Here is a 24,266-nt window from a genome sequence, read left to right as displayed (position 1 = left end):
AACCCAGAGGCATTTAACCACTGAGCTATATCCCCAGCTGTTTTTTTTAATATTTATTTTTTAGTTGTAGTTGAACACAATACTTTTATTTCATTTATTTATTTTTATATGATGCTGAGGATCTAACCCAGGGTCTCGCACATGCAGGACCGACCACTCTACCACTGAGCCACAATGCCAGCCACCTTCCCAGATGGCTTTTTTATATTTAATTTTGAGAAAAAGCAATTCTTTAAAAAAAAAAAAAAGAAAAAGAAAAAAAAATCAGTTATAAAAAATATACAAATGTGTATAGTATTTCAGAAACCCCAAAATTTCAAGAAAAACACCAGTGAATATAGTCAACATTACTCTCTATAGAATATTCTTGACTACAACTAGAATTATCTTTTGAAAACAAAACAGATTATGTTCATCCATGTCTCAAGACCCTATAACAGCTCCCTATTTCGTTCAGAATAAAAAAAAATCAAAGTTGTTACAGAGCTCTATATGACGTGCCCGACTTGACATCCCCAATTTCTTCTCTCTCACTATTCATACCTTCATTCTTCCTTAATAGCATAGCCCTCTTTACTCTAACCCAAATATACCAGATATTGATTTCTGCATTAGGGTCATTACTCCAGTTCAGTGAGTCTCAACCTTTAGTATATACCAAAAATCAACAGGAGGGTGGGATAAATACAGATTATTGAGCCCCACTCCCAAAGCTCACAATTCAGGGGATGTGGGGTAAGACCTGAGAATCTGCATTTTTGCCAAGTTGACAGAAACACTGGTCATTAGGGACCACACTTAGGAAAATGAGTGTTAGTGGGGCACAGTGACACACACCTGTAATCCCAGCAGTTCGGGAGGCAAAAGCAGAAGAATCACAAGTTCAAGACCAGCCTCAACAACTTAGCAAAATAAAAAGGGCTAGGGATGGGAAAATGCCCATGAGTTCAATTCCCAGTAACAACAACAAAAAAAGTCTAATAGCTAACTTTTCAAAATCAATAGAAGCCAGAAATAACTTCAGTATGGTGAGATTATTTAGAATTTGGTTAATTTTAAATTAACCAATTTAGAATTCTAAACTCAAGGAAATTACCTTTAATAAAAGACAGTAGACATAGTTTATCACTTAAGAGTCACACATTTAAAAAATTCTAAAGAATGTATTTTAGCATAAGTGATTCTAGATATATATGAAAGAATAAACTAAGAAAGTACTAAATAAAAGGAGAAAGATATACAAACACTTTTTTTGGGGGGGGGTATGTTGGGGATCAAACCAGGACTCTGCACATGCTGGGCAAGTACTCTACAACTGAGCTACATCCTCAAACACCAACCAGTTCTTTTATTTCAGAGAGAGGGTACAGATCTTGATTGATTTTTAGACATGTAAATTTTAAAAATTCATGTTATACTGGGAGTATAGTTCAGTGGTACAGCCCTTCCCTAGTATGGAGATTCTGGGTTCCATCCCTAGGACTCAGGAGGGGAAAAAATTAAAATTCACATCACAACTTCTAGAAGAACCAATGAAACCAGAAATGTAATAGTTAACTTCCAAACTAGCAAAAGAAAGAAAATTATATGGGGGGAAAAGAGGCAGGAAAAAAATCCAAATATCAATAATCATAAAAAATGTGAATGAACTACATGTTATACCTAAAAAAACAAAGACTGCCAAGCTAAATTACAAATTAAATTCATCTCTATACAATGTACAAGTGACATGAGATACGAAGAAAGACTGAAAGGCTAAAAAACAATATGCATCATATATACTTATCAAGAGAAAACAGTATAATTATTAATGGAAAATAGAATAGACTTTTAGAAAAAAAAAATCACTAGAAATAAAGTCACTACATAATATTAATTCTACAACCTCAAAGTATTTAAGGCAAAAATTGATAAATAATCCAGCTTCAAGGGTTGGGAATATAGCTAAAGTACAAATTTTAAGGACTAAAAAGATTTTAGTAAGAAAGAGGCCAAAATTAATGAATTATAAACCTATGGACTTATTTTCAGGGAAATTAATAAGAAAAAAGGAAGGAGATAAAACAGATACTTTTTATAGGTATTAAAGAGGTTAAAAATCCTTAAGATTAACATCATTATTTTTACAATTTACAAGAAATAAAGACATTACTAAAATATATATATATGCACACATATATATATATTTTACATAGTAAACTGCCTTAACAACAATAAAAAATATGAACAGTCAGTAACTTAAGAGAGTCCCATAGGGTTGGAGGCATAGCTCAATGTTAGAGCACTTGACTAGCAAGTGAAGGCCTAAACTAGATTCCCAGCATTACAAAAAAAAAAAAAAAAAAAAAGAAGAAGAAGAAGAAAAAGAGTCTTAGGAAAAAAACTCCATTTAAGTTCCAAAAGCTTTTACCAGCAAGATCTAACAAATATCTTAAGCTCAAGATCAGCCTCTGCAACCTAAAAAAGCCTGTGTTTCAAACTAAAAATAACAACAGCTGGGGATATAACTCAGTGGTAGAACCCTTACCTAACACATGCAAGGCTCTGGGTTCAAAACTCAGTTCCTCAAGGGAAAAACAAAAAGTAATACATATTTGTAATATTCTAAAAAAGGCAAAAATACAGGGACAGATTAGTGATTACCAGGCCAGCTAAAGGTAGAGGGAGGCATTAACTACAAAAGGGCATTTGTTAGGGGTTAATGGAACTCCTTTGTGTCTTAATTGCAGTGGCTGGTGATGGTTACTGACACCCAAACTATCTGCATTTGTCAAAATATGAAGAACTATACACTAAAAAGAGCATATTTTAATGCATATGACTTATCATGGACTCTTTAGTCCAGGCATACAAGGGTCATTTAACACTAAAAATCAATTAAAGGAGATAAATGCTCATCTCAGTGAAAAGGGGGGAAAAAAAAGATGTGATAAACTTCAATACCCATTCATGCTAAAAAAATAAAATTTCAAAACTGGGAATGAAGGGGAACATCCTTTATCCAATAAACTTAAAACTTACAAACCTACAAAAACCTTAAAACACCATGCTTAATGGTAAATGTTAGAAGTATTCCCTTTAAGTTAACAAAAAAGGTGCCCATTGCTATCACCTATGTTCAAAACTATATTATAACTTTTGGGGCTGGGGATGTGGCTCAAGCAGTAGCACGCTCGCCTGGCAAGCGTGTGGCCCGGGTTCAATCCTCAGCACCACATACAAACAAAGATGTTGTGTCCGCCGAAAACTAAAAAATAAATATTAAAATTCTCTCTTCTCTCTCTCTCTCTCTCTCTAAATAAATAAATAAATAGCTTTTGGTCAGCATAGGAAGAAATAAGACAAATTACTAAATAATATGAACATCTACAAAAAAGTATAGAAAAATTAATTAGAATCATTTCAATGAAGTGCATTTTCACAACATTACTCCTTTAGAGAAAGAAGTCTTATCACTAATTGAAATATTTAATTCCATTACCTTGACTAGATTCAGTAGTATCAGATTTCAGGGAAAGCTGTTTTGCTCCATCTTTAACTTTTTTTAACCGATTCTTATCTCCTGGTAAAGTCAATTTTTGCCTGAGTGGTTTTAATTCAAATGCCTGAAAAGTTTTGACCTGTGTTTTCTCCTCAGGAACTACTTCTTTACTTGAGTCTTTTGTAATACTGACAGTATCAGTGCTTGTTTGGTCCTCTAAGTTCAATGTTTTGGGATCTTCCTGTACATTCTCTTCTTTGTTACTCAAGGCTAGTTTTTCATCCTTATTGATGCATTCCAGTTCCAACTGTATTTGCTTATACTTTAAAAGTAAATCTTCAAAAGTTTCTTCCCCACAGTTTTCACTCTTTGATGAATAATTTTGTTTTCTTGATGGAGATCTTCCAAAACTTTTGGCTGAACAGCATATTAAGGAAACCACTTAAGTTACAGATGAATTTTCTCCATTATTATTTTTTAAAAGAAACTAATATTTTTAAATTACTACATTCCATTTAATATACACACTAATGCCTACTTTCATCATGCACCCATATTTCAATTTAACAAGTCTCCATATAAATAGTCCACTTACAAAGCCATTAGTGTCAGTAATTACCAATAATACCCACAGCTAGTCCACCTAGTTAGGTTACAGCATCCTCCTTCTGTAGGTCCCATGAGAGCCCATTAACAAGCGGGATGTTAAAGATACCTTTCTGAAGAAGAGGGAAGAAAATGGTTTGTCACAGATGTGGATAATTTACACTTCAGATAATCAGGAAAAATTCTTTCTTTAGTTTCTTCTCACATTTCAAATTTTTTAAAAAATAAGAAAATGAACACTGGCAATTAGTAGTTAGACCAATTTATGAATGAAAGACATCTTTTTCTTTGGTACCAGGGATTAAACCCAGAGATGCTTAACCACTGAGCCACATCCCCAAAACCTTTTTTTTTTTTTTTTTTTTTTTTAATTTTGAGCCACAGTCTCACTAAATTGCTCATGACCTCACTAAGTTGCTGAGGCTGGCTTTGAACTTACAATCCTCCTGCCTCAGCCTCCTGAGCTGATAAATTTACAGGCATGCACATTTTCTTAAAAACCTAATACATAACAAGCTCAGAGCTCATCAAGATGCTAACATTCATCATATTCACAACTTGAATAATTGTAAGTTGCAAATAAAAAATAAGGAAAATCCCTAAATAGCACTCAAAATGTATTTTCTAATTTCAAATAATTCATACATGTGAGAATTTTTATACCTTTTTTCCAGCCTGGAAATTACCAAGGAAAAAGACGAACACTTTTTGTGGTTTTAATATAATAAATCATTTTCAGATCATTTTGTAAGGGTTAGGATATAATATTATACCTCCTAAATACAGCAACAGGACAAGCAGCCAGCAAAGATTTTTAAATTCCTCTGATGACCAATCCAAGAATGAGAACCAACATCAAATATTAGAAAATAAATAAGCTTTACAATTGAAAATCTTCAGCAAAACTACTGTAACAAATCTTTTGTTCTCTGATCTCTTCAGTACTAAATTTCTTAAAAGAATACAAGTTTTTCAAAGGCTCTCTTACCTATGCTCCAACCAAACAGAATCTGGCTTGTCTCAATAATTCAAAAGAAGCTGTTCTGGCTGTGCTTATCCACCAGTGTTTTCAAGTCTTACTTTACCTGACCTCTCTGTAACATCTGACACTATAAACCATTGCTCTCTTGGCTTACATAACTTCCACTTGTCCTTCTGTTTTCTCTTACCTTTTTAAAGCTTCATGATTTCTTTCTCTCCAACTAATAATGTGCTCTCCAGTGAACTCTAGTAAGATTCTCTTTTCATTAGGAACATTCTAATGTACTTCTGTAGTTTTAGCTGCCACAGGTGAGGAGTTCAGCCTCTTAAGACTTTTGGGTTCTCTAGCACCCACAAACGATGATCCATACTGCTGCCATGGTATGGATACAAACACAAATCTAATAAGATCTCTCCCCTTGCATAAATCTCATTTAAGAGTCCAAAATCCTTAGCATAAATACAATGCTTTTATGATCTGACCTGTGCTTACCTTTCCAGTCTTACCTTCTTCCTGCTTATCTCATTTATGCAGCTTTATTATCTAGGTTTCTACTTGACCCCAATTCAAGTCACCACCCTTGTGAAGCCAAAACTATTGTATCCTTCCCTTCCCGTTCCTATGTACTCTTTTTACATAAACACTGCAATTATCTACATTTATAGCTGGCTTTTCAATGGGGCCATCTAAAGGCACAAATGAGTAATAAAAATAAAATTAAAGACCTTGGAAACAATTGCAAAGGGGAAAGATTCACTCTAACAAAAGAATATATAAAATAACTAAAGAACACAAAAATGAGGAAACAGAATTGAGTTATGACTGTAACTAACCTCCTTCAAGACTAATATCCTATCTCTGTCTATACAATATATAGCTAGGACAAACCAACACTTACTAGATCTAATTTTAAGCTTCTTAAATCTAATTTCTAACAGAACTTTTAAAAAAGAAATGCTTTCAAAAAACAGGTATTAAAATCTATCTTTAAAAAAAAAAAAAAGGACCGCTATTCAACCTATTCTGCTACAGCTGAAAATTCAAAGACTTTACTGATGAGACACACTAGCCTAATTATGTTAGCTCTCATCCAATTTGAAAGTTTAAAACAGTAGTCAACCAAGGGAGACTTAGGCTAAGACTGACAAAGTGTCTTATCATTATAAAAAATAAAAATGAATAAGTGAAGAGTTGCAATAGGTTCTGGTTTATTCTGTTTCTTTAAAGTTGAAACCAGCATATCTTCATAATTACAAAAAAAGAAACTATCACCGCCCCCCCAAAAAAATCTATATTCAGACTACCTCATTTGTAGATTACTAAAGTGAGCCATAGAATTACCTTCATTCTTTCTTTACACAATATTTGTAAAATGAAAAGCATTTTTACAATCACACAGTGGAAATATGAATTAAACTGAGTACAACACTGATATTAAAAGAATTTAAAGGTTTGTATTACAAATTTTGTTTGCTCACATTACACAAAAGTAGCTGGAAACTATATTTTCCTTGTCAAAATCTTATAAAAACCACCACCTCTAGGATGGATTAATGATATTTCATTAGAAAAACAATGAGCAGAATATCAAAACAAGTGTCCTTTTCTTAAAAGTACAGCATCTGGGAAAGGAAAAACAGCAAGATAGCTCGTTTCTGACAAGTTATTACAGAAATCAGTCACACAGGAAGACTGGATGCTTTCCTATATTTTTGTTGCAATTCCATATGCCTATTTATTACTAAAAGCATGTAAACAGAAAAATTAGCAAAGGTAAATGGCAGAGGCCCAAACTGGTACCAAATGAGCAGAAAGAAAGACAAAGATGATGGGTGTGGTGGCACATGCCTATAATCCCAGCGACTTGGGAGGCTAAGGCAGGAGGATTGCAAGTTTGAGGCCAGCCTAAGCAACTTGGCAGGATCCTAAACAAAGATAGGAGGTGGGTGAACACTCTGTTCTCCCCCATTTTCTTATACAAAATAGATTTTTAAAAAGCTTTGAGTGCCCATAATACTTTTTATATAACTCAACTTGAACCTTTTTAGAAAGCTACATTTACTTTCATTTGTCTCTCCAACAAAAATACAGTTTCATCTCTATCCTTAAATAGCCCTTTAGGTTTTTTTTGTTGTTGTTGTTTTGTTGTTTTGTTTTATTTGGATTCAGAATAAACAAATCTAGAGGAAAAAAAAAATCTTGGGCACAGGTTTTCTAAGCTCATTGGTAGAGCACTTGCCTAGCATTGTGTGAGGCACTGGGTTCCATTCTCAGCACCATTAACTAATTAGTTAATTAATTAATTAAAGGTTCCTCAACAATTAAAAAAAAAAGTTAAATACCTACATGATTTTTCTCTGAAACAATTTTAAAATACCCCTAACCCAATGTTTAGTTGCAGAAACAACTTTTTCAGTGCACCAACACCACAACCTGTTTTGTTTTTTTTTAACCTAAACCTGTCTTTCCCCTTTCATCATGACACCTGGGAAAAACCATTCTGACCCTAAGTATTCTATAAAAATAATTTTAAAGGTTTTCCAATTAAGTGTTGTTATATATAAACTTCATAATGAAGACTAGGCTGGAGTTGTGACTCATCAATGGAGCGCTCGAGCGAGGCCTTGGGTTCAATACTCAGTACCATATAAAAATAAATAAATAAAATAAAGGTATTGTGTCCAACTACAACTAAAAAATAAATATTAAAAAACTATTAAATATAAACTTTGAATAAATGAAAATATTAAAATCATTGCACCATAAGAATTACAATTAGTCATGAAAATCCTTAGTAAATTATTTTACAGTTACCACAGAGTCAAGACACAGTTCTATAAAACAAGAAAACTTGAGGTGATTAATTTCTTAGTATCAATTCTAACTCTGCAATGTTAAAAATCACTGAAAATAAATTCAGAGGAAATAAAATCTTAAGATATTTTGCTGTTTTCCTTCTGTCTTTCCATAATCGACACAACTAATATATTAAAATAAAAATGCTGGCAAAGTTTATTTTTCTCTGTAGTCCACATTTAGACAGCACTGCGAGTTATAAAATGCCCAAAAGTGAACACAGGAAAAGACACTGAGCCCCCCCCCTCCTTTTTCTTTTCCACTTTAAAAGGTAGCAGTGGGAAAGAATAACTCAAAAAAGGCTTTTAAAAAAGGAATTATCAGAATGATAGGATTATGCCGAATCAGACTTCACAATTTCCAATGTCAAAGTGCACACAATTCAAGTAACAGCATTCCCCAAACTGTTTACTATTTTTCATCCAACAATCTTAAGTCAAATTCACTTGAAATACTTACTGTACTAGTTTTAAAAAAATGCTAATGAAAACTTGTGCTTCTTACAATACTGATTTGATCGTATTTGATTCTATAGCTTTCAATCCATAACACATTTAATGTTAAAAAGCAATCTACCCAATAAAGCAATCTAAGAAACACTGCTATAGGGTGACACATGGAAATTACCAAAGAACAACTTACTTTAAGTATACTGACACAAGAACAAATAAGCGGTTCTGAAAAGTTACACTCATAGACCTAGTAATGACGCTTAAGGGAACTTTGAGTGACACACCCAGGGCAGATCGCCACGTTAAGGATACAGCTCTTCCGAGGTGGAGAGGGCTCTCGCCAGCTCTGACTACTGCTGAATCCGGATCCTGCTCCTCCTCCCAGAGGAGGTCTGCCCCCCGGCTTGCCGCCTCGGTCACCCCCGCCTCGCCCCCGACTCCAGCGACTACCACCCCGGTAAGGCCTGCCTCGAAAGCGGAAACGGTCCAAGGCGATGTGGCTGCGCTCCCAGAAAGACGGCCGCGGGCTGCTTTCGGACAGTGAGCTGGAAGGCATCCGCACCGAGGGCGGATGAGACCGGAATGGTTCTTTGGGTCGGTAGCTGCTATGTCCCCTGAGGTGGCCCCGTTCAGAGACGTGCCGCGAGCGTGAGAAATTCCTCAGCTGCTGCTGAGAAGAGGACGATGACGAGGAAGAGCCACCGCCTCCGCCGGATCCACCACCCCGGGCCGGGTGAGGAGGCCTTCTCCGCGGATAAGGTAACAGGCCGCCGCCACTGCTGCTGCTACTACTCCGGCTCCGTGTCTGGCTGTTGTTATCGTCATCGCTGATCTCCCCATCTTCAAGCTCCCCTTCTTCCTTCGGCGAGAGGCCACTGGAGGCCGGGGCCGAAGTATCAGCGGTCGCCATCCGGGGAGCAGCACCTTCCACACAACCTTAGCCCTCCGTCCGGGATCCGCCCGACAACTGCCTTTCTCCTCGGCTCCTTTCTTTACTAACAGACCCGATAGGTGAGGCCTTACCGTACTCAAGACACCTAGCGGGCTCTGCTCCCCAACTTGCCCGCACCCCAGCTCTTTCTCGCCGGACCGTCGCAAGCCAGTTCCCTCTCCTAGCGCCCCCTTGCTCCTCCGCGATCAGGGCTCTTCCGCCTCGCGAGATGGGGGCAGTGGAAGTGGCGGTGTCCGAGACGTCACTTCCTACAGCACGCAGGAAACGAGGTTCCCAGCTCACGCGATACTGACGACTATCGCAGTGCTCGCCGAGATATGTAGTCTCTCGCCTGTCATCGGGTTCGCCCTTCGGGTCTACGGTTCACACCCACCCCAGGCTAGGAATTGGGACAACTGGGTGCTTGCCGGGGTGGGCGGACCTGCTTATTGTAGATGTCAGAACGTTTCTTGGTAATCCGAGGGGAAAACACCTCTGTCTTTCAATTGCTCCGAGGACCACTGTCAAAGATACTCCCTTCTGGGAACCGGGGAGGGGGGTCCGCCATATTGGTGAAGGCAGACGAGAGCGCCTAGAGCTCCAGGATGGTTGGCTCTGCGGGCGCAAATCCGCCATATTATTAAAGAGAAAGGGAAGGTTGACCCTCCTTTGCAACCCTCCTTCCATACACACCCATTTTCCCACCCTGCTTTCGCGACTAAGCTTGCTGGGCCTTTCGCTTGCCTCAGTTGTCTAGCCTTTGTCGGAAGAAAGCTTAGCAGCTCAGAACAGGCTTAAGATAGCACCGAATGAGGGGTAAAGGGAAATGCCGACCAATTGCGCCGCAGCGGGCTGTGCAACTACCTACAACAAGCACATTAACATCAGCTTCCACAGGTAACCTGGGGAGGGAGTGGGGGTGACGGAAATGGGAGATGCTAGTCTGAGTATTGCTTGTGTAGAAGGAACAGGAGAATTCTAATTTTTACCAACTTTCCCAACTAGTAACAAGGAAGACATCATTTTTGTCCATTGTGTTTCTCAAATCTGTCCAATTTTTCCCTCAGGGAAAGTTTTACTCGTTTTCTAAAAGCAATCCAAGTACTGTACGGTGACTACTCCTTAGAGAAAGTGACAGCAGGATACCTTAATTTTCCACTCTTTTTGCTCCTAAATATTAGTCCATGTCTTGATAAGAATGACGCCATAAGGGAGAGGATCTTACTCCCTTCCAGTCAACAGTCGCCTTTTGAAAAGCCTGCTATGTTCCCATTAAAACTGGAGAATTCTCACTAGCTGAACTGACATGGGAAGCATTTAAATTTCTAATAGACACACACACACACACACACACACAATAACTGCGGAGGAACTGAGTCATAATTGATAGCTATAAAATAAAGCAATTAGTGAAAGAGCAAAAGATAAGTAAGCTTTCTTGAACAGAGAAATAGAAAGAACCGAGGCCTTATTTCTCCTTCCGTTTGCTGGAAAAGCAATCCAAATTCTTTAACTCTGTCAAATCAGAACTCTTGAAGGCACTTTGAAGACTGCCTGGCATATAATAGGTACTTGGTACATGTTCATGTTCTCTTCAGGTGCCTTCCACCTGCCCAAACAAAAGAAATATTAAAAAGTTAAATGAAAACAATTCTGATTTTATATACCTCAGAACTTATATAATATCAGTATATAGAAAATCATATCTTTAACCTTTTCCCGACTTCACTATTACTAAAAGCACACCCATTACTAAAGCTACCATTAAAAAAAAAAAATTCTTGTGATGTTTGTTTTTAAACTACTTAATGCAAAAGTAGTGCTTTATTCATTCATCCATCGAATATATACTGAATTCCTAATTGCCTGACATTGTGTTAAGGATTCAGAAAGTTAAGAACTAGAGTTTAGAATTGAATGGGGAGGAAAGACATAAATAATTACCTGTACCAAAAAAATTTTTGTTTTAGATAGACCTAACTTAGCCTTGGAAAGAACACTTCTCAAAGGATGTGACATTTGAAATGAGACCAAAGTATGAAAGACTTGGTCCTGTATGTTACTTAAGAATTCTATTTTATTCTAAGAGTACTTAAGAAGTCATGGAGAGTTTAAAAAGAATAATGACAAGATTAGATTTGCATATTAAGCCTCCTGCAGTGTGGACAATTAGAGAATTAGGTGCTAGTCAAGCATCATTAGAAATGAATTTGATGAGAAAGCAGCATATTATAGAATGTTAATTTACTTACTATTTCATTCACAAGGAAATCCTGCTACAATGTCAACTGAACTAAATGCTACCAATTAGTTTACTAACACAAAGAGTGCTGGATTAGGGGAGGTGAGAGTTTATAGCCACAAATTAAACTGTAGTCAATAGGCATCTACGCAGTGGCTCAGCTAAAGTTGCATGGTATTAATAGTAGGGGTGGATAGAATTGGACAGATTTGAGAAATGATTGAGGAGAAATTACTGGATTTGGTAATCTGATATGGAAGATGAAAGGGAGAAGTCCAGACACTAATTATGGTTTAAGAGATGATGGTATGTATGATAATGCACTTAGTCATGAAATTAAAATTTTTATGTGTATCCTGAGTAATTCAGGTCTTAAAGTAGAAATAACTATAATAAAAACAAATTCTTGTTTCATAAATAAAACCATTTAATTAACGCCTTTCCACCCAGGACATAGCAGACTTCTTTATTCCCCTGTACAAATGATACTGCCTAAGTCTACAGTCTCCACTTTTCTTACCTTTTAGCCTATTCCAGTCTAAGTCTCCTTAATAATCTGAAACTGCCCTTACTATATGTCTTTCTCCACACTCATTCTTCTAATAATTTCCTCCTTGAAATACTCTATACTTTTAGACTACTGACAATAATTGTGTAATTTTCTTCTTTGGCTAATCTTCAGATTTGTTCTGCTAGCCTTTTTCCCTACTCCCTAATCTAGATCTTCACACTCTTATCTCCTGCCAGTCCAGCAGATTCAATATTCATTGTGAATTTCCAATCCCACAAACAAAGACCACTTCTGTATTCTGATTTTCAGTAAAGGGAAACACCATCTACCTGGATACTTAGAAGTCAGCATCCCTTGACTTCTCACATTCCCTCTTGATCTGATTATTACAACAGCCTCTTAATTGGTTCAGTGCTTTCATTCATGCACTGCTAACCAATCTAATATAATCAGTGGTGTGTAGCTAAATGTTTAACAACTGGCTGTCCTGAAAAGTGGAAAGGCCAGATTTATAATGTTTACCTAACTTCCTGAAGTCTGGTTTCAAGCTGCCAATGTGACATAACTGATATGGAGTTGAGAAGAGATATATGATATACTATGCTGTAGTATTTCTACCGTAAAGATACTAGACATAAATAACATTAAAAGATTAGAAAATAATTAGGAAATTGGGGTATTTAGTATTTATTACTTTGGGATTTTATTTGTGAATTTGTATAAATCAATTTGTGGTAATGGTTATATTTAACAACCAGTTCAAAATTTCTCTGTCAACAGCTTTTATAATTCAGCCCTTGAATGGCTTACCAGTGCCATTTTGGACAAACTTCAAAAACTTGGACTTGGCCTTCCAGCATCATCTCATGTCATATCACATTTCCTGTCCCCAAGATACTCAACACTCTTCACTAATCCCATTTAGCTTCACTAGCTATTCCTATTCTTTTAAGTGTTTGTTTTTATACTGAAGTACTTTATCACTGAACTACATCCCCATTCCTTTTTATTTTTTTATTTTGAGACAAAATAGCACTAAGTTATTGAGGTTGGCCTTGATCTTGCCATCCTTCTGCCTCAGCCTCTTCAGTTGCTAGGATTACAGGGGTGTGCCACCATGCCCAGCTTGAGGGCTCCTGACTCATGAGCCCTTTCTGTTTTATGATTCTATATGGCCCTGTACATAGACTTTTTATAATATTCATAACAATTATTACTTTTATAATAATAATAAGTAAACTTTAGTATTTACCATGCACTGTGCATTAGTTAGGCATTTATGTTTAATTGTTAGAGCCATTCTTACCTTACTTTGTAGATAAAAACAAGAACTAAAAAAGTTAAGTTGCAGGGCTGGGGTTTTAGCTCATTGGTAGAGCACTTGCCTAGCACATGTGAGGCACTGAGTTCGATCCCCAGTATCACATAAAACTAAATAAACAAAATAAAGGTATTATGTCCATCAACAACTAAAAATGTTAAAAAAAAAAAAAAAAGCGTAACTTGCCTAAAGTCTCCTAGCTATTATTGAAAAGGAACCAGTATTGGAGTCCTGGTTTGTCCAAAGATAATGTTGTCAGTCATTTGTTGTCTACTTCTATTTGATTCTCTACCCCACTACATTATATATACACTCAGATGACAGACATCAAAACTGTTTACAGCCATGTCGTCAGTGCCAAGGAACATAAGAGACAGTCAACTATTTATTAAAGATGCAAGGAAGATAGCATTGTTCAAATTACTGAGTTATTTCCAAAACATCATGTTCATAAAAGCCTGGTTCTCTTGTTCAACAGATAAGAATATATCTGGTAGGGAAGGGGAGCAGGGGGGAATAGATGAATTCTAGATAGGGCAGAGTGGTGGGAGGGAAAGGGAGGGGGCAGGGGATTAGCTAGGGTGGTGGAATGTGATAGACATCATTATCCAAAGTACGGTTATGAAGACACGAAATTAGTGTCAACGTACTTTATGTACATCCAGAGATATGAAAAATTGTGCTGTATATGTGTAATAAGAATTGTAATGCATTCTGCTGTCACTTATTTTTTTAAAAATCAATTTAAAAAAGGAAAGAAAAACAAAAAAAAAGAATATATCTGTTACCACCATGTTAGTTTTTTAATATTTATAAGATGGTTTATTACTACTTAAATTTGGCTGATGGCTACATCTTCTACCCTTTAAATATACTGTGAAAAATTCAGATGACACATACAAAACCTGGTTAAGATTAATGCTATATAAAATTATACCAAAATCAAATATAAAATTGTTGATTATTATTCTATTTTAGAATGGATAATCTAAAGATTGTTTGATAATGCCACATTAGCCCCATTAGTTCATTTATTTATTGATTCAAAAACATTCAAGTGCTTAACAGGCACTATGGTAGATAATAATGATAGACCCAGGGATAAAGTAGTCAAAAACCTAAACCTCACTCTGCAGAAACTTAAAATCTAGTGGGGAGCTGGAAAGGTAAATAATTAGAATATAGTGATTTCAGTGATATATGATATAGCAACATCTAACCCAGTCTTCTGATAAAGAAAAAATGTTCTTAGTAAAATGGGATTCCTAAAAGTCTTAAAAGAAGCAAGCACAATATGGTCAAGTTAAGGTTCCATTTGACGCACTGGTTTCATAATCAAGGAACAGTTTTAAAACAGGGCTTTTAAAAAGAGAATAAGAGGCTGGGGATATAGCTCAGTTGGTAGAGTGCATGCCTCGAATGCACAAGGCCCTGGGTTCAATCCCTAGCACCAAAAATAAATAAATAAGAAGCTGAGCAGGGCATCATGGCACATGCCTGTAATCCCAGCTGCTGGGGGTATAGTTCAGTGGTTAAGTGCCCCTGGGTTCAATCTGTGGTACCAAAAAAATCCAGCTGAAAAATAACATCTGAAAGTCAGTCTTTCTGTATTTGAAGAGTTTTATGCAAATGAAAATACAGTGATTGTATTTATTTGTTTTGAGTCTCCATTGAGACCCCAAGAAGAAATTAACTAAGGTCTGATTTTTATCTTTGGATTAGGAAACATTTCCAAACCACTAAAATAATGAAACAAAGATTTTGGGTTTTAGTTTTGTTTAGTTTTATTTGGTTTTGGTACTAGGGATTGAACCCAGGAGTGCTTAACCACTGAGCCATATCTCCAGCCTTTTTAAAATATTTTTATTTAGAGACAAGGTCTTGCTAAGTTGTTGAGACTAGCCTTGAAGACAGGAGATGGGCAATGTTTACTCGAAATTTGGACTTTCATCTCTTTGTGTCTGTCATCACTAGCAATGTAAAACTAGGACTCTATAGGATAGTATAAAATCTATAACCTCCAAAGTCCTGAAGTTTCACTTCAGAATTTCTGAAGCACATATTTGATGTGGATTATTCAGCCCCACCACCACCACCACCCACAGTGCTGGGAATCAAACCCAGGGCCTCACACATGCTAGACAAGTGCTATATCATTGAGCTATATCCCTAGCTATGATCCTTTTTTTTTTTTTTTTTAGTTCTTTTTATATACAAGTCAGTTCATAATTAATACTTAAACTAAAGAAGAGTGGTCAGTCATCACAGTTACTAGCAGATTTTTAGAGACAGCCCTTGTATATTTGTTTCTTCCTTAACAAGTATACATTAGGTACATGTCAGTTATTTGGTTTTTGAGAGAAATATGAAGGAAAAAACATTGGTGAATGGCATTTTGAGTTTTTCTGATTTTACTTTCTGCTACACTATATAAATTGAGTTGGTTTAAAAAAAGAAAAAAAAAAATATATATATATATAGTTTAACTACATGGAAATAATACAGTGAATTAATTGAAATATTATGGGCACAGTGGCACATGCCTCTAATCCCAGCTACTTGGGAGGCTGAGGCAGGAAGATCACAAGTTTGAGGCCAACCTCAGCAACTTAGTCTCAAAAAATAAAGCCTGCAGGGTGGCGTGTGCTTGTACTCCCAGCAGCTCTGGAGGTTGAGGCAGGAGGATTGCAAGTTCAAAGCCAGCCTCATCAACTTAGGGAGGTCCTAAGTATCTTAGTGAGACCCTGTCTCAAAATTAAAATACATATATATGAAGGGCTGGGGATGTAGCTCAGTGATTAAGCGCCCTGGGTTCAATCGGCAGTACCATAAAAAATATAAGTAAATAAATATCTGTATCATATTAATATAGCAAATTTTTGTTGAGTTCCTTGTATTTGCAAGATACTGTGTTAGGTGTCTAAGATAAATAAATTAAAAAAATAATAATGATCCCTATTTTCAAGAAACAATTTATTTTACTTGAAATTTATTAAAATGGAAAAATTACAGAATACTGTGGTATTATAATTATGGAACACAGGAAGGAGTGCCAGAATCTTCCCAGACTTTTCTTAATAAAATTTAATCTTTACGCAACAAGCACAAATCACAGCATTGTGAATTTGCTGCTGCTTATAATAGTTCTACATAAAATTTATCTAGATAAGTTTAGTCATGTTTTATTTTACTATCCATGTTAAGAACTGGTAAGAAATGTCTCTTTTAAAAGTCTGTGAAAAATAAATCTGCTCAATCATTTTTTATAATTTTTTTAACAATTTATAAAACTCAGCATGAATTGGTTTCTTTTCTATATCTGGATATTATGAGTTTAAATTTTTTTATGTAAATGGGAGACACTTTTAAATTTTTTTTAACCATTTAGGTACAGCCAGAAGTATGCTAGTTGGAATTTGAGTTGCCTTTTTGGTTTGTTTGTTTTAAGGTTTCCTTTGGATCCTAAAAGAAGAAAAGAATGGGTTCGCCTAGTTAGACGCAAAAACTTTGTACCAGGAAAACACACTTTTCTTTGTTCAAAGCACTTTGAAGCCTCCTGTTTTGACCTAACAGGACAAACTCGACGACTTAAAATGGATGCTGTTCCAACCATTTTTGATTTTTGTACCCATATAAAGTCTATGGTATGTAATGTTATTTTTTTCAAAAACCATTTTTAGAAACCGTTCCTTTTTATTTATAGAAGATAAAATTCAGAATATAGAAAAATTCACATACAGCAATATGCCTCAAGAAAGTTATAGATCTTCCTCTTGTGTAATAAAGGCACAGGGTAGAATTAGAACTCAGATGTCCTGATTCCAATATTATTTCACCAAGCCATATTGTTTTACTATCCAGATTGAGCAGTCCTAATGTGAATTTTTGGATTAAGGATATTTAACTGATAAAGTTTATGGAATATTCCAAAATCTGAAAAAGATCTGAAACGCTTCTGATCCAAAGCATTTCTAACAAAGGACACTTGATCTGTATTGGAATCTTACCAATTATTATCCAAGTACTGATTATTATCAATAAATATACCATTGGTGAAACTTAGAAATAGTAGTAATACAACTCCAGCAGCATTCTGTTCCAATTTTAAGATGACATGCATATAATATGTCCCCAGTGCTTTAAGAGCAACAAATTCTAAGTTATACCAAAGGAAATGCCTCCCTTTGTTTAGAGGGAGGCATGACAGAAAACTTGACAGAGCTGAAGCATTCAGTCTAGACTTGAGGACTTAAGAGTCTTGGAACTTGGGAGGTTTTTTATCTTGTACAGAACAACTGTAATTGAAATTAAGAACAAAGCCATTGGGTTGATGATGAGTGGGAAATTATCAAATATTGAAAGTGATATTTTGATGGAAGGAGAAAATAAATAAAAGAGAGATGAATGAATGAATTTTTATCAAGTTAAGATCTGATCAGAGAAAGGTCACCAAAAAAAAAAAGGAGAATAAACACAAATAGGGGGTTTCCCTTTGAAAAGGACAGACTTCTTTTCTTTGGAAAGGAAAAACAACACTTTTCCCTGAGGTATTTGTGATGCTTAAATTTGTGAGGGGGGGGGCGGTGGAGAGGGGGAACCCCCCACCCCCGTGGGGGTGGGGGGGCGGATGCTGTAAGTGGATATGAGTATCTGGATGATTAAGGAGCTTCTGGTTTCCTAACATCACAAATGTTAAACAAGCTTCAGAACTTTTTCACTATTTTCAACACGTAAGCCTCTCACACTGCCTGGAACATAATATAGTACTTAAGTATCTGCTAAATTTAAAATGTACCTTATTTCTTTCTTTTCTGCACTCCTCTCCCAAGCATTGGGATTACACACAGGGGTGCTTTACCCACTAAGCCTCCCCACCATTTTTTGTTTTTTTGAAACAGGGTCTCACTAAATTGCTGAGGCTGTCCTCAAACTTGCAATCCTCCTGCCTCAGCCTCTCAAGTTGTTAGGATTATAGGTATGTGCCACCAAGTATGGCAAAATGTACCTTATTTCTGATATTTTGATATTCTATTCATCCAATAATAATCTAAGATAGATGCCGAAAATATAAACAGCAAAAAAGAAAGACCCTGCCAATTCCTTATGTAGAGAGCAATTGCAGTTTTCATGAGAACAGGAATCACCTGTCTTATTTATTCACCATTATTTCCCCAGAAATTCATAGTAGTGTTTCAGTGTTTATGTAATGAATGAAAGATACAGTGTTATGAAGATATAATCTAGGAATCATTTGATATTCTTAGAGTATATTGGACAAAAGTGTCCTGAGATTTCTGATTTAGGCAAAAATTTAGCCAGATTTTAAATCCATGAAGATATAACTGTGAACAATTAATAGATAAAGTCTATTTAGAAGCTTGATACTTGAGAATATGTTCCTTCAATTTGTATTTAATTTATCAAATTGAGAGAATAGTATTTAACTAAAAAGGAAATCAAAGCAATTATCACACAGATAAACAAAATGTCTACATTTCTAAATTGGCCTAAGTAGGAAAATTGCAAAGGATTTTTAAAGTCTCCATAGAATCATGCTCAGTAATTTGGAAGACACCTTGGCAGTCCATTGTTTATTTCAAAATCAATGTTTGAATATCTCTGGAGATAAAGGACAAAAGGTGACTAGAGTTCATTCAGCCAGGCAAGAAACTTGATCCATGATTACATGAAAAAGCCTGCTGTTTTCCCAGCAAACTTTTAAAATCATTTCTTAAAGTGTAGTTTAAATACTCCAAAACTGGAGTATTTACTTATTTGTGGTATTCCATAATTTATGTTCAACTCTCTAATTTTATTTGGCTCAGAAACTCAAGTCAAGGAATCTTTTGAAGAAAAACAACAGTTGTACTCCAGCAGGACCATCTAATTTAAAATCAAACATTAGTAGTCAACAAGTACTACTTGAACACAGTTATGCCTTTAGGAATCCAATGGAGGCCAAAAAAAGGATAATTAAACTGGAAAAGGAAATAGCAAGCTTAAGAAGAAAAATGAAAACTTGCCTACAAAAAGAACGTAGAGCAACTCGAAGATGGATCAAAGCCACATGCTTGGTGAAGAATTTAGAAGCAAATAACATATTACCTAAGGGCACATCAGAACAGATTTTACCAACTGCCTTAAGCAATCTTCCTTTGGAAGATTTCAAGATTGTTGAACAAAATCAACAGGATAAAACATTACCAATTCTCTAAATCTAAACAGACCAAGATTATCTTTTAAGTTTATCTTCCACAGAACTTGATGACCATCCTTCATTATTTTCAGAGGTAAAAATACTTACGGCAATTATGCCAAAATTTAGTATTTAATAAAGTTTTACTTGAAGTAACATAATTACTTTATAACTTATGAAAACTTGATTGCAAAAGAAAATAGAAAACTTTTTATGAAACTTTTTTTTTGAGAATGAATGGAAGTGCCTTACATGAGAATTATGTACTTAGAAATTTTGCCAGAAAATCATGTTTGCAAAGTTTATTTTTAACTACTGTTAAAGAACAGCTTATGACAAATATGTTTAATTTATGTTAGAAAAAAAATTTTTCCTGTACCAAAGTTGGGATATTACATTTTAAAGAAGATGCTAAGTAGGAATTACTTGCATTAAACGTGACTTTGAAATTGTTAGATTTGCATTAATTAAATTATGACTGGCATTGCTGTTTTAAAATTTATACAAACAAAACCTGAGGTACCAGGGCTGGGATTGTGACTCAGTGGTAGAGCGCTCGCCTTGCATGGGCGGGACCCAGGTTTGATCCTCAGCACCACATAAAAGTAAAGGCATTGTGTTGTGTCCATCTACACCTAAAAAATAAATATTTAAAAAAAAAAAAAACTGAGGTACAGGGACATTCTTTTATTTATTTTTATTCCCGTATTTTTCTTACCCGTAGAAGTAAGTTTATCATGGCCTTCCTTATATCCTTATAAAAATATTACATTTTAAAATAGGTTTTAAAAATAGTTATTTTTTGAACATGAAGTACCTTTGAGTTATCCAGACCATGAATGAGTCCTCAAGTACCTCACAGTAGAAAAAACTAATAGCTGATTATGCTCATCTTCCAAGAAAACATGTTTTAAATAATGAAAAATTCAAGATTTAGCTTGTTCTTAATAAAACAAATAAATGTGTACTACTTTTTTCTTATAATAAAAATATTACATTTCCAGCTTCAAAGCTGGTGCATTAATAAGCAAATTCCCTAATACCAAGTTCCCTATTCAGCTCTGCTCTCATGTGTGTTGACAGCAAAACTCTTGAAGCTTTTTGTTTTTTAACTACTTTTAAATTCTTTTGTAGCTCATTAAATTCTTATGTATCTCAGTAAGTATTGTGGGCTTCTCTTCCTTCTTTGTAAACTCACAGTAAAATGTAATCACAGAAAAGTATTTACCATTTTATATCTTCATAATTCACAACTTAAAATGGAATCAGTTTATCTTGCACACCAGATTGCTTTTTATCTCTTTTCTTTTAAGTGAACAAACAGCAACCATACTTCATAAGAGAAATAAAATGTAGTTCTGTATAAAAAATACATGTAATAAAACTATCCAAGGGCTGGGACTATTGGTGAAGCACTTGCCTCACAAGTGTGAGGCACTGGGTTTTATCCTCAGCACCACATAAAAATAAAGATTGTGTCCCTCTACAACTAAAAAATATTTTTTAAAAACTATCCTATGCTTATTAATGTATAAGATATTAGAACTATTCTTATGGTCACCACTTGAACAATTAAAGGGTCTACTTTATTTCATCAAATGTTTAATAAGAACGCTTTCTTCCCAAAAACTTTTGTCAAATCATGTAAAATTTATTAATATATGATAAAGTTATTTAATCCTACTTCAAGCTTAATACTACTGTAAGAAAGTAGCATATACATACATAAATTATTACAAATGTTTCCTGTAAAGAAATGACATTTTTTCTTTTGCCAACTGTTTAGATTACTTTTTTATTTTTATTTTTTAATGACACTAGTCATTTAAAAAGTCTCTTAGAAAAAAAAAAATCTCTTAGTTCCAGCCAGGAGTGGTAGTTTACTCCTGTAATCCAAGAAATACAGGAGGCTGAGGCAAGAAGATCAGAAGTTCAAGAACAGCCTTAGCAACTTAGCAAGATCCTGTTTCAAAATTAAAAGTAAGTTCCTTCATTTTTCCCATGCCCTCTCCCCCCCATTATGGATCAGCATAAACTTATCAGAGAAAATATTCAGCCTTTGGTTTTTTTGGGATTGGTTTACTTTGCTTAGCATGATATTCTCCATCTCCATCCATTTACCTGCAAATGCCATAATTTTATTTTTACTCTTTTAATGCTAAGTAATATTCCATTGTGTATTGATTGCACAAATGGTGTGACTCAACATCACGTACAATCAAAGAAAAGTTGTGCTCCATTTGTGTACAATGAAACGAAATGCATTCTACTGTCATGTATAACTAATTAGAACAAATTAAATGAATGAATCAATCAATAAATAAAAGGGCTAGGGATGTAGCTGTGCCTCTGAGTTCAATCCCCAGTACTAAAAAAAAAAAAAAAAAAAAAGTCTCTTAGTTCTCATGTGGTACTTATAAAAGTATTTATGAAAATCCTTTTGAAGACGGTATGAACCTTGTTAGTTATTTTATAACTATTGGACATAATTCTTTAGAATTATTACTGCATGTTTTTTCCTAATATAGTTTCAAATTCCTTTATATAATCCCAAGTGCCAGTATATAATCTCAAGTATCAGTATATAATCAACAAACACTCTGATAATATTTACTTTTAACTCAAAGTAAGTTGGGCAAATAATCATTTTAACATAAATTTTCCAAGTATAGAATCTCATGCAGTTCACCCCTCCCACTCCAAATACAAAACAAAGCATTAATGCAACCTGTTTCTATACACAGTATCTTGATAACATTTTAAAAATCATAAAAATTAGATAAAATACAATAAGCTTTTAGCAAGTGTAATCATAATTCACTATTATTTGACACCATTGAAATCAGCTACCACTCAGCAATTTTAGAGTAATTTCTTTTTGTTTTCACCTTATAATTTTCATATTGCTATACTGGTAACGTGCTCAAAATCCTTCCTGCATTAAATTATTTTATTAACGGATATCTGTCCACCTTAAGACAAACTTCATTCACAGAGAAAAATGTAAGAAAAAATGTATAAATCCTATATTCAGTTTACTGATAGATTTTAGCACGAACACCATAAAACTAACCCAAATAACTTTCTTTGGCTGAACACAACACAGATCCTGTGTTCATTTATTGGGTCTACTGGCAATTAACCAAATAGTTAAAGGATATGATATAAAGGTGAATATTGAGCTGGAGGTGTACCTTTGTGATAGTAGAGTGTTCTTAGCTCACAAAAGGGCCTATGTTAAATCCAAAAAAAAAAAGATGAATGTAATGTGATATTCTGCCCTTATGTTGCTCAAAGTTTCGTGAAAGAAATATTTATAATACCATATGAAAATGCTACAAAAGGTATAAAGTGCTTTGAAAAAAACTGGAAGTAGAAGTCAATGAGAACATATAATCAAATAATTTTCTTTTGAAATGAAACTTATTTATTTATTTTGAGATTGGGATCTTACTGTTTTGCCCAGGCTGGTCTTAAATCTCCTGAACTCAAGGGATCCTCTAAGGGCTGAGACGACAGGCCACCACACCCAGCTCAGATTTCTTCTTATAGACTTACCAAAGGAGGTAGAAGGACATTGGTGTTTGAACTGAATTTTTCTGAGCATGTGAGCATCTTTACCCTTTAAAATGAACACTGATCTAATCTGTAATAGAATCTTTGCTAAAAGGAAAACAGCTATAAAGAAAATATTACATCAAAGCTAAGTACTGGAGTTTATTTGAAATTTGATATTTTATACAAAATAACAAACCCTATTATAGATTTCTAAAATAAAGTAACTCAATCTTTAAAAAACAGTTGGCATCCATTTGTTCTCTTACTTTTTCTTTAAAAACTTAAGTGTGGTAGGTGGTAGTATCTGATTTTCATAAGAATCCTCTGTTGATTTAACTTATTTATTCAGACATTTACTGTGCCAACTTGCACTAGAAGTAGAAATGCCTTGGGCTGGGATTGTGGCTCAGTGGTAGAGCGCTTGCCTAGCTCACCTAGCACGTGCAAGGCCCTGGGTTCAATCCTCAGCACCACATAAAAACAAGTAAAATAAAGGTATTGTGTCCATCTACAACTAAAAAACAAATTTTTAAAAAAGAAGAAATATAAATGACTGTGGTCTAAAAAAATTCTAGAATGAACACAGGTCTTCTGCCTTCAAATTCCCTCTGCCCTCCACATTCTAACCCTTTAACATAAATCTAGTTATTAAAATAATACAAATCATCTAAAAATATATATATAAAATTTTATGTGTATATACAGATAATCTATGAGGTCATTGTTCTTTTCTGGGTAGACTTAATGTTTGTTTTATCTCATTTCTCAGTGTTAGAATACGGGTCAATTTTAATTTTGGTTTGATATGGAAAATGGCTCATCTTTATACAAGAAATAGGATTCTTTTGATATCTGGACAGTTGGAAGCTTTCTAAAATTAAGGATTTTGTACTGTATATTCAACAACTGCATATTGTATTCACAAAAATGTATTTGAAGTTTGTTAATATTAAATACTTTTTTCCAAGGAAATTACTGTCATGTCTGTTATTTCTATAAACTACAAACATTCCTGAGTTAAGTCCTTCCCCAATTTGACCCCCCTCCCCCGCCAGATTCTGCAGAATTCCTTCTTCCTAAGTTGAAGCAAATTGTAAAACAATGATCTTTAAATCACTGAAGAGGAATTA

The 24,266-nt window shown here is 34.9% G+C and overlaps 2 protein-coding genes across 4 annotated transcripts in view; one reads left to right on the top strand and one right to left on the bottom strand.

The window, feature by feature from the left end:
- Positions 1-9,542, bottom strand: part of Zfc3h1 (zinc finger C3H1-type containing) — a 49,113-nt gene extending 39,571 nt beyond the window's left edge. For all 3 annotated transcript variants that reach the window (XM_026386624.2, XM_077798447.1, XM_026386625.2), the window contains exons 1-2: positions 8,690-9,542; positions 3,482-3,898 (exon numbers count right to left, since the gene is read on the bottom strand). In XM_026386624.2, the coding sequence (XP_026242409.2) occupies positions 3,482-3,898; positions 8,690-9,287 (1,015 nt within the window). In that variant the 5' untranslated portion in view covers positions 9,288-9,542. The remainder of the gene's footprint in view (positions 1-3,481; positions 3,899-8,689) is intronic.
- A 71-nt stretch (positions 9,543-9,613) lies between these two features.
- Positions 9,614-24,040, top strand: Thap2 (THAP domain containing 2). The gene is made up of 3 exons (XM_026386601.2): positions 9,614-10,205; positions 16,831-17,026; positions 19,208-24,040. The coding sequence occupies exons 1-3, from the start codon at positions 10,135-10,137 to the stop codon at positions 19,595-19,597; spliced, it is 657 nt and encodes a 218-aa protein (XP_026242386.1). The 5' UTR covers positions 9,614-10,134; the 3' UTR covers positions 19,598-24,040.
- Positions 24,041-24,266: the final 226 nt, after the last annotated feature.

Source organism: Urocitellus parryii, chromosome 5 (assembly GCF_045843805.1).
Source record: "Urocitellus parryii isolate mUroPar1 chromosome 5, mUroPar1.hap1, whole genome shotgun sequence".
Lineage (NCBI taxonomy): Eukaryota > Metazoa > Chordata > Mammalia > Rodentia > Sciuridae > Urocitellus > Urocitellus parryii.
Note: the sequence above shows the minus strand (reverse complement) of the source record. Positions and strands in the feature narration are given on the sequence as shown.